The 10,408-nt window shown below is 34.9% G+C and overlaps 2 protein-coding genes across 8 annotated transcripts; one reads left to right on the top strand and one right to left on the bottom strand.

Moving 5' to 3' along the window:
• Positions 1 to 3,425: 3,425 nt before the first annotated feature.
• LOC145806275 (uncharacterized) lies at positions 3,426 to 7,071 on the top strand. Of its 7 annotated transcripts, none has more exons than XM_082902743.1 (4): positions 3,443 to 3,688; positions 4,727 to 4,789; positions 4,935 to 5,060; positions 5,486 to 7,071. In XM_082902743.1, the coding sequence occupies exons 3-4, from the start codon at positions 4,967 to 4,969 to the stop codon at positions 6,856 to 6,858; spliced, it is 1,467 nt and encodes a 488-aa protein (XP_082758869.1). In that variant the 5' UTR covers positions 3,443 to 3,688; positions 4,727 to 4,789; positions 4,935 to 4,966; the 3' UTR covers positions 6,859 to 7,071. The 7 variants fall into 7 exon arrangements, with proteins under 7 accessions (XP_082758875.1, XP_082758869.1, XP_082758871.1 ...); XM_082902747.1 differs by having other exon boundaries at positions 3,494 to 3,688; positions 4,935 to 5,137; XM_082902744.1 differs by having other exon boundaries at positions 3,494 to 3,688; positions 4,932 to 5,060.
• Positions 7,072 to 8,234: 1,163 nt separating this feature from the next.
• LOC114274681 (plant UBX domain-containing protein 10-like) lies at positions 8,235 to 9,035 on the bottom strand. The gene is made up of 2 exons (XM_028216659.2): positions 8,757 to 9,035; positions 8,235 to 8,614 (listed from the first exon to the last, which is right to left on the bottom strand). The coding sequence occupies exons 1-2, from the start codon at positions 8,982 to 8,984 to the stop codon at positions 8,384 to 8,386; spliced, it is 459 nt and encodes a 152-aa protein (XP_028072460.2). The 5' UTR covers positions 8,985 to 9,035; the 3' UTR covers positions 8,235 to 8,383.
• Between the last annotated feature and the right edge of the window lie 1,373 nt (positions 9,036 to 10,408).

Raw genomic sequence — 10,408 nt, 5'->3', positions numbered from 1 at the left:
TTTATAGCATACAAATAAACATGAGATTTCCGAAATCCTTATAGGAGCCACAACTCCCCCAACCCCCTCCCATTGTCCCTGACTAGCCCACCTCTGCCACCACCACCACCACCACCACTAATAGCAGAGCAGGGCAAGTGATTAATGCTGGTCTTAAGCCTCAAATTTTGTTTAAAAAATAGGCCTAAATAATTTTGGTCATTATATTATTATTAGTTTAAACATAAAATTTATAATAAAAAAAAATTGAAGCGGTGAATTTTGTAAACATAGTAGATGATTATTTTCCAAATATATAATTTGGAAAATAATTATATGAACTTCCAAACAAAAATATATGCTTAGAAAGTGATTTTGTAGCAATCAATCATACAGAGTTTAACCAAAAAATGGGTCGCTATAACATACTACAAGCTAAAAAAGGGTTGTGCATCTAAACAAGACCTAATGACAAAAATGGATATTTTACCTTCTTTTAAGGGATGGGTTTAAATTTAAATTTGGCTAAAGAAAATGGAAAATGGAGAGGCATATTTGGCTTGCTCATTCAAATATGTGTTAATGAAGGTAAGGTATTCAAAAAGAGCTGTGCACAGTGACGGAGCTAGAAAGTTAAATTAGGGGGTACTTATTAATTATAATATCAAAAAATTTTACAAAAATATTTCACGCAAGTTTTTACAATTGATTTCGAGAAACATTAAAAAAATTATGTTATTTATAACTAATGTATCATAGACAATATAAAAAAATATGGATGTAAGTCTTAAAATAAATTATATAATGATAAATTATTTTTTATATAAAATTTGATTAAAAATTTAATATAATAATAATATCACGTCATCATTAGTACGCGATATCACCAACTAATAGTAAAATTAACACATAGAAAGTGAATCTCACATGTCAAATGTAACTAACATTGAAGAAGGGCCCATTGTAACTAACATTGAAGAAGGGCCCTTTAGCATTTTTATTATATCTTAGTTTATTATACTATCTTTTGATTAAAAATAATTATCTGTCTCATATTTGGATGATCAGCACATACACATAGCCGCTTAAATATTATTTGATTAATTCTTAGACTTAGACTAGAATATCTTGATGACTAATGTGGAGACTTTATACCCGTATGAGATTTTGAGCCTATCATTCTTTTTAACTATTCATTTGGAAGCGCACTATTTCATTGTTCAGTCTCACATTTTTCATTTTGGTTGAATGTTGAGAAATCATGTTGCATTTACACCCTCTAAAAATCATGAAAGTTGAAAAATTGTGCCAAATTCTGGGAAATGATTTAGGCTATTTTTGTATTATTTGAGCTTTAACATTTTTTTCTACACTCAAAAATCCTTAGAAACCAATTTGAGCCTATATGCCAAACCTTTCATTCAATAAACCCCTGGTGATAACTGACCTCTTCAGGAGCAAAATAATGAAGGAATTGATAAGGAAGAGGATAGAGAATAAACAACAACAACAACAACAACAAAAATAAAAAATACAATAAAAATAAAAAATGAAGAAGAAGAAGAGGAAAAAAGAAAAAAGAAAGATGTAAGATTATGGAAATAAGTCTATACTGATACATATTGTTGAAGAAAGAGAATGTTGAAAGCATGATATAATAATTTTGACTACTCTCTTACACTCAAAAGGAGATATTGATTCTTACCCATTTTTTTACCTATCCCAAACCCTGTTTGACTAACCTAATAAAAGTCCTATTTGATCCCAAAGTTGGTAAAATTTAGAAACAGACATGATGGATAGAGGTGTTAGTGTAAATTTTCAACATTTAGCATTCTTTTGAAGAGATTGTATTCTTTCATGCTAGCGTCTTTCATCACTTATATGCAAGATATTTTAATTTGTTTATATTAATTTCACTCGCATATGTTAAGAGTACACAAATTTGCACCATATCTAATGATTCATTTGTTAAGTGCAATATCTGTGAGATTGGAGTCGAAACATGCTTCTGATAGAACTAGAGTCTTATTTCATTTAGAGATTAACTAATATTTTTGTCGGCTATAATTTGCACAACACCGAATGTAGAGAGAGACAAATTATTTTCACTAATTGGTAGTATTTTGAACTCTGATAATTCTTTTGCTAATATATTAAAATTAACAATTATCTCTATGAATATTTTCTTAAAAAAAAAAATTCTGAATTTTATGAGTATATTCACTAGGGGTGTTCGCGGATCGGTTTTGTGCGGTTTGCGGTTCGGTTTTGACCCGCCCGCATCTATGCGGTTTGGGAAAAAGTCAACCCGCAACCGCCCGCAGTGCGGTTTGCGGTTTGTGCGGGTAGGGTTTGCAGATGTGCGGGCGGTTGCGGGCGGTTTGCGGTTTACACTTTTTTCTTTAAAAATTAATTTTTGAGTTTTTTTTTTCCCATCGAATTTAGGCATCAGATTCATTTTATATATTCGAGATCATTTGACAACAATTTTCTAATGAGTTTACAAATAAAAATTGAATATCAATGCATTAAACCGTTGCCCACCCCTAATATTCACTGTAAACCCTCATGAGATTGCAACTCGTCCACTAAGGGTAACTTATGAGCTCCAAGGCTAGTTGCATACGTTAAATGCAATCATGTTTCCTATGAAAATGACATAGACAAATTTTATTTTATTTTATTTTTAGTTTTATTTTGCTTGAGGGCTAGCAAAGTGTAAGTTGTAGGGTGTGATCAGGACTCCACTTGATTTGATATTGATGCATTAGGAAGTTGCCCACAGAAGGCAACAAGGTTCAGCCAAATTTTGGGGGTGAGGAAAAGAGGAGCAGAGCTTGCAGGATAGCTCCAGCTCCAGGCAAGGGCCAAGAGTTTATTTTGTAAATATTGAAGCTCTGACTAAATAATTGAGGTAAATTGTATTTAGTATTTTTAGTTTAGATTTGATTTAGATATAGTTATATAACTCTCAGATCTTTTGTATAATAAATGTTTTATTCAAATCATCTTATACAATGGTTTTCACTGTTGTGTATTAGAATTGTTAGACAAGCCATACCTAGTAAAACAGGTTGTACATTACACTGTAGTTTAGTGGTGACGATCTATGCTAAGCGAAGATGATTCATGCATTTCTGGTTTTGATATACAAATCCTATTAACGATATATTTCTGATCAATTTACATCACAGTATCCAAATCAATGTTTTTTTAAGGAGTACAATTACTCTTAATTATGAGGTTAGTGGTGGATTTGAAATTCTAAGATATTTATTTCATCTTGTTTAATTAATTGCTTATTTTAGTAATTTAATTTTCTTTCCAAAAATTCATAACACTTTATTTTAAATTTCTAAATTAAATTATTCATCATTATATATTATATTATATTTATTATAAAATAAAATAAAATAAAAAAAGGAAAAAGAAAAGCAACGCATAATTGTTGTTGCTTTGCTTTGTAGGACTTCACTTTTCTTTCCTTTTTTATATTCTTTGTTACTTTGCTTTGCTGGACTCCACTTGATTTGGTTGGCACATGAGATAATGATGCATTAGGAAGTTGCCTACGGAAGGCAACAAGGTTCAGCCAGAGTTTGGGGGTGAGGAAAAGAGGAGCAGAGCTTGTGGGAGAGCTCCAGCTCCAGGCAAAGGCCAAGAGTGTTTATTTTGTAAATATTGAAGCCCTGACTAAATAATTGGGGTAAGTCATATTTAATATTTTTAGTTTTGATTTGATTTGGATACACTTATATAACTTTCAGATCTTTTGTGTAATAAATATTTTATTCAAATCATCTTATACAATGATTTTCACTACGATATATTAGAATTGTTAGACGAGTCATACCTAATAAGACAGGCCGTGCATCAAACTATAGTTAGTGGTGATGGTTTATGCTATGCGAAGATGATTCATGCATTTCTAGTTTTGATATACAAATCTTCTTGACGATGTATTTCTGATCAACTTACATGACATTATCGAAATCAATGATTTTCTAAGGATTGAGTACAATTACTCTTAATTATGAAGTTAGTGGTAGATTTGAAATTCTAAGATATTTATCTCATCGTGTTTAATTAATTGCTTATTTTAGTAATTTAATTTTCATTCCAAAAATTCAAAACACTTTATTTAAAATTTCTAAATTAAATTATTGATCATTAGTCCATATGGATCAACATGTAGTCTTAACCGCTATTCTATAGAGTAATTGTTTTTAAATAAAATATTTTGGTGTACAAACAACAGCATCAATATATAATATTTACACACCACACTGTATTTGAGTACAAATCATTTATGTTGGTCAAATATCAACTGCAGAAGAACAAAAATAGATGTTTAGAAAGTGATTTTGTAGCAATCAATCTAACTGCGTCTGACCGCAGTTTCTGTCACACAGAGTTTAACCAAAAATGGGTAGCTATAACATACTACGAGATAAAAAAACCATTATGTATAGTATAAAAAAAAATAAAAAAAATAAAAAGGGCTGTGCATCCAAACAAGATCTGATGACAAAAATGGATATTTTACCTTCTTTTAAGGGATGGGTTTAAATTTAAATTTGGCTAAAGAAAATGGAAAATGAAGAGGCATATTTGGCTTGCTCATTCAAATGTGTTAATGAAGGTATATCTACCGCCAGATTCTTTTAATTTTGCCTGGGGAAAGTTCCAAGTTCCATGTATTTATACCTCTCTCTGTGTGTTTTGTCTCTGTGCCATTTTGTAGAATTTGGCTGTGTACTCTGGGCTTTGTTGGTTCTGTTGTTCTAGTTTTGTAATCTTCTCCCAGGTCTGTACTTTCTGTGCTTGGCATTTTTCATTGTACTCCTTTATCTGATATTTTAACGAAGTTCTGTGCTTTGAACTAAAAAATAAAAATAATTTTCTGCTACATTCATACATTAATTAATTACTGGTGTTTGGGTACTTAGCAGATTCAGATAGATTCATAGAGAGAGTTTATGAGATGAGTTTTCTCTCCCAAAAAATTGAAAGAAGTGAGCTTGTAGCTGGTGATCATATCTACACTTGGAGAGCTGCTTTCACTTATTCCCACCATGGTCAGTGATTTAAAAAAACTACTCTCTCTCTCTCTCTCTGTGCTGGCATTGCATCATGGGTATCTGCTATGTTTTAAGTAAGGCAATTCTCGAGATATCTAATATTCTTTATTGATTTCAACTTCAACATACCTCAATTCTTTATTGATTTTAAGGCAATTCTTCCACACCTCATTCAAATTTATCAAAAAAATTCGGACATTGATAGAACTTCAAATCACCCAACTTTTCATTTCCAACAAAATTACTGATAACCATCCAAGATCACAACTTAGGCAAAGTTTAATCTCCTGCAAGGGTTGATTTCATTTTTAGCTAGTCTTGGTTAGAAATTTGTGAAGTGGCATCTGCTATGTCTGAAGATATATATAGTAGTATCTTATAAATTATAATATCAGTAAAGACAGTAAAATTTGTGAATGCAGGCATCTATATTGGAGAAAGCAAAGTCGTTCATTTTGCAGGCACATTTGGCAGCTCCTCTAATCCCTTTCCATGGTCTTCTTTCGGATTCAGTGCTTCAACTTCGAACCCATTATCAGCCTGTCCAAATTTTCCTAACTGTGGATTTCGACATCCTAACAGTGGGGTGGTGCTCTCTTGCTTGGATTGTTTCCTTGCTAATGGGTCCTTGTATCGCTTCGAGTATGGAGTCTCTAAAGCCAAGCTCCTATTCAAACTCAGAGGTGGCACGTGCACCACTGCAGAATCAGACCCGCCAGAACTAGTGATCCACAAGGCCATGTATCTGCTTCAACATGGATTCGGGGACTACAATGTTATGCGTAATAACTGTGAGCATTTTGCAATGTACTGCAAAACTGGACTTCTATGCATTATTGGCGGGAGTGGACAAGCTTTTGTGTTTCAGGTTCCATTCTTGGCATCTGGTACTTGCAAAGTCATAAAATGGCTAGCTTCTGGAGCTGGTATGGGTACGACCATAGCACTATCAACTGGGACATATTTTATGAGCAGGTATTGCAATGATTTAGGCATTCGAGTGGATGTTATGAAGGTCCCAGTGTTGGTCCTCGCTTTAATTCATGATTCAGCAAAACAGTCCTCTTTCAGAGCCAGTCAAACTTCCGATCCAAGTCCCAAAGAATTTACAAAATCAGATGTGCAACTACCCAAAATCGATGAGATTATAAAGGAATTAGAACAACCAACCAACTTTGAATGTGAAAATGATCTTGTCAGAATGGATAATACTCTAACATCTCGCGTTCTGGCCATAAAGAAAAATTTTGTGAAGAAATTGGTTGACATGGATCCCCTTGCACCAAAAGAAATGATTGAACTTGCTAACTCTTTTCTGAAATTTTTTTCCCAGTTTCCATTCGATGTTGGTTCTTTGTACATCTCGGTGAAGGACTTTATTGTTCAAGCTTATGAGCTAGCATGTGCGAGACAAGAACTGAATTTGTGCTGTTCAGATTTCAACGGCACTCAATTGTTGCAGAAAACTTCTGATTGTATTCAAGTTTTGACTGAAGAGCGCAATCGCCTTGAGCTTTTATGGTTGGAAGTGAAGAAAGGGTTAAAAGCCATTGACGATGAAATTGAGCCATTGAGATCTCGGCTTCCAGTTCTGGAGGGGGAGAGGGAATCCAAAGGTGCTTATTTTCGTAACATCAAGAGTAATTTGGAACAAACCTCGAAGAAGCTTTCAGATGCCTCTAATCTCATGGATGGGCTCGAGTTGGCATCATTATCTAATTCTTTGGAGCAATCTGCACGACTTGCTGACTTAGAAGCAGCTTTGGGAGATGCCAGAGCCCGACTTCTTTCTTAGAGTCCTATCCTTTTCTCTCTTTATTACCCGTAGCTGAACCATAGCTGGGTAGCTTTTGACAGTTTGATAAGTTCAGTAATTTAGTAGTATGATCTTGTAGTGAGGTGATGTGGGAATCCCCTCTTTATTCAGTAAACAAATATTTTTTTTTTAAACTTTTACGTCTTTTTTAATGCTCTTTCTAGTAAAATTGTCTAATCTTCTCTGCTTCAAGTTTGGGGGTCTCGTCAATCTGTTAATACTTTCCCTGATTCTGGATTTCGACAAAAAGGCACATTAAGGATGACAATAATCAATCTTCTAAACGACAAAGAGATTTGGATTAGTGGTCATTGTCTCTTGCTTGGCACTTATAAACACATCATTCTTAGGCTTAAAAAGAATGTCTTCTAACTGAGATTATGTGATATTAAATAGTTTGCTACAAATTTGTATGCTTTTTTCTTTTTGTATCTTAAAAAAATTGGAATTTGCCTCAGGAAAATGGTTGCATAGGCTCATGTGTGGTCGAGGTCTTCCAAGTATTCATACCGTCTCTTAGTCCCTTCAACTACGTCTATGCTATCTACCAGAGGTTGTCTAGAGCAGATTCATTGAGAGAGTTTATGAGAGAGAGAGAGAGGTTTTGCAAAGAATTGAAAGAAGTTAGCGGTTGTGAAAATTTTAAACAACAAAACATAATGCATATGTTTTGGAAAATTTAAATATCATGTACTCAATCTTGTGTACAATCTTATGATTCAGGCTCTTCTCTTACAGAGAAACTGTGGCATCCATGACCGTAAAGATAAAATATATAAAAGATAAAATTTGTGCACGTGAGCAATGATATTTGCAGAATGCCTAGTTGTTCAGCCTGAGTAAGGGTACTGATCTTCATCTACAGGCCAATCATGTCATACAGAATAATTTTGTGCATTTCTCGCAATGTACTGCAAAATTGGTCTTGTATTAAGCGAGGCAGTGATCAAGCTTCTGCCATTCATGGTCTATAAATCTTCACAACTGGGACTTTGTATACCCTTTTAAGCCCGGGTCAGATTGTTTGGCAAAAATAGAAGCCACAGTAATTGGGACATAGTATTTCATAGGCCACTATCCTAACAATTTTGGGTGTTCAAAAGGAGGTAGGTCATTGAGAAGAACATCTTCCATGAACCCTAATTAATTTGTACGATTCTGCTCCGATTCTTAAAATTACCACAAGAAACAAAATCCCACTGTAGCATAGATCAATCAATAATAAATGCACTCATAGTTTCTTTTGAAATAATTTTTTAGGACAATATATTTATTTAAAACAAATTCTCTACTCGGATCATTTGTTCACTTGAATCTGCAGCACAAAAGATCTGACATCAACATGTTAGGCATAGGCAAGAATGTTCTCTCATTGTGTCATTTACTAAATTAGTTTGAAATATAATCAAGTCAACACAAAACATCTTACTAGTGGGGTTCAATCTCAGACTACTCGAATGAATTTAAGCTTACGAATTCAAATTTGTGTAAGAGATGTTGCCACTCAAGAGTTGAACTCCACAAAATGGCTGGCCTGCGGATGTAATCCCACTTCTTTAAGGGACAAATAGAGCTTCTCTGGGCCATGGACAACACTGGGAAAATTGGAGACAAGACTGTAACTTTCGACTTCTAAGCAACCCAACGAATCAACGTAGTCATACAGAGACTGAATTGTTGCAGTACTTTGGAACCTCCTTCCCTTGTGCTCTCCGGTTGGGAACCGCACCAAAACCTAAATGGTCCAAAACATCACATAAAAAAAAAATGTGTCAGATTGAGAGCAATTTAATTTAATTTCACTCTATTTTGTGATGAGTGAAATAGTTCTAAAGAGGAGCACAAAATGTAATTACAAACAAAAAAATAGGCATTACTTGAGTAACATCAGGTCCTTTCTCAGGTTCAGCTCCAAGTGAAAAGGTTTTCTCCTCCCGCATTCTAGCTAATGCAGCCTTCTTCTCAGTAGCTTCACATGCCGCTCTTTCATGAGCCTCTTCTTCTTCCTTCTGCTTCCTTTCAGCTTCAGCAGCTTCCCTTGCCAACCATTCTTGCTCTTCTTTCCTCTGGCGTCCCTTAGCCTGAGATAGGTGGAGAAACCTCATCAAGACCTTGTGGCATCACAATATGCTAATATTTCATTAAAAAGCATAAGCTCTGGGGACTGAGAAAGGGATAAAGAAAATAAGAAATTGAATAATTTGACATACTTGATCAGCTTCAAGTGTTGCTCGATAAGCAGCATCTTGTTCCTCCCTCAAACGCATGTTGGTTCTTCTTTTTGCTGAATCAAGCCTCGTGGCAACAAGAATAAGGGCACTTTCTTCAAGCACTCGCTGCAATATTGTCAGCATTTCCTCAGGAGATTTGGTCCCTTCAACCTGCATGATCAGAGGAAGAAAATAATTAAAAACAATAACAACTGACTTTCTACCTTCAAGACGATATCTAAAGCAAGCTTGTGATTATACTGTTGTTGTTGTCAGTGTGAGTGCATGTGTGTGTGTGTGCGTGCGTGTGTGTGTGAGAGAGAGAGAGAGAGAGAGAGATTTAAACCAAAGAGTTTATTTATTAACACATTAATAAGATTGAAGGTCAATTTCGAGGGAAATCCATCATAATATTTTGTTGTTATAAGCAGGACAAAGTTTTTTCCTTTGCTGTTAATAAGCTGACTTACAATGAAAAGGCTGGGTCTTTTTATGAAGCACAAGTGCTTCTAAAAAGGTGTTGTGTCCACTTCGGACACCGACACTTGTTGAACACTTACCGATATGTGTTTTGACCATTTGAACACATGTATTTGGCCTAGGTGTGCACAAAATTTTGTACACATATTGAGAGTGAGAGAGAGAGAGAGAGAGAGAGAGAGAGAGAGAGAGAGAGAACTCAAGAAAGAACTGAGAGATATAACTAGCTTGTTGGCAGTGCGAGGTGGCACTAGCAGCAGTGGCTGTTGTGGTGGTTAGTGGGTTCTTTACAGCTGTACAAACATTGCATACAACGGTGTGGAATTGGGTTTTGACCATTTGGAGAAATTGAATAAAAGGTGGAAGCATATCAGACTTATTTTTGAGCAAATAAACCCAAGTACACCTAGAATGGTCATCTATGAAAGTTACATAATAGCGATGCCCAGAAAAAGCCAAAAGAGGAGAAGGACCCCAGATATCAGAGTGAATAAGTTCAAACATACAGGAGGCACGATACATGCGAGGAATATAAGAAGTACGAGTATGTTTAGACAGTTCACAAACACCACAATGAAATTGATGATCCTTGCAAGCTTTATTAAGTGATGGAAAAAGTAAACATAAATAATTAAAGTTTACATGTCCTAAACGAGCATGCCACAAGGCTAAAGTTTGAAAAGAAAACACATAGGAAGACGACGCAGGTAACACAACTGCTTGTAGGCCAGAAGTGGTAGGATGAGAAGGTGGTGGCTCCCCGAAGTAGTATAGCCCGCCGCGCTCAAACCCTCTGTCAAAAATCTTTTTTGAAGTTAGGTCCTGTAACAAGCAATGAG

Source organism: Camellia sinensis, chromosome 13, assembly GCF_055761805.1.
Source record: "Camellia sinensis isolate YWXY chromosome 13, ASM5576180v1, whole genome shotgun sequence".
In the NCBI taxonomy this organism is placed as follows: Eukaryota; Viridiplantae; Streptophyta; class Magnoliopsida; order Ericales; family Theaceae; genus Camellia; species Camellia sinensis.
The sequence above is the reverse complement of the archived record's forward strand: the minus strand, read 5'-3'. Positions and strand labels throughout refer to the sequence as shown.

Excerpts from the sequence above, each read along its gene's own strand:
- LOC145806275 (XM_082902743.1), top strand. The coding sequence starts at position 4,967 with ATGAGTTTTCTCTCCCAAAAAATTGAAAGAAGTGAGCTTGTAGCTGGT. Across the intron at positions 5,061-5,485 it reads TTTCACTTATTCCCACCATG|GCATCTATATTGGAGAAAGC; the intron begins GTCAGTGATTTA and ends TTGTGAATGCAG.
- LOC114274681 (XM_028216659.2), bottom strand. The coding sequence starts at position 8,984 with ATGAGGTTTCTCCACCTATCTCAGGCTAAGGGACGCCAGAGGAAAGAA. Across the intron at positions 8,615-8,756 it reads AAGGACCTGATGTTACTCAA|GTTTTGGTGCGGTTCCCAAC; the intron begins GTAATGCCTATT and ends TGGACCATTTAG.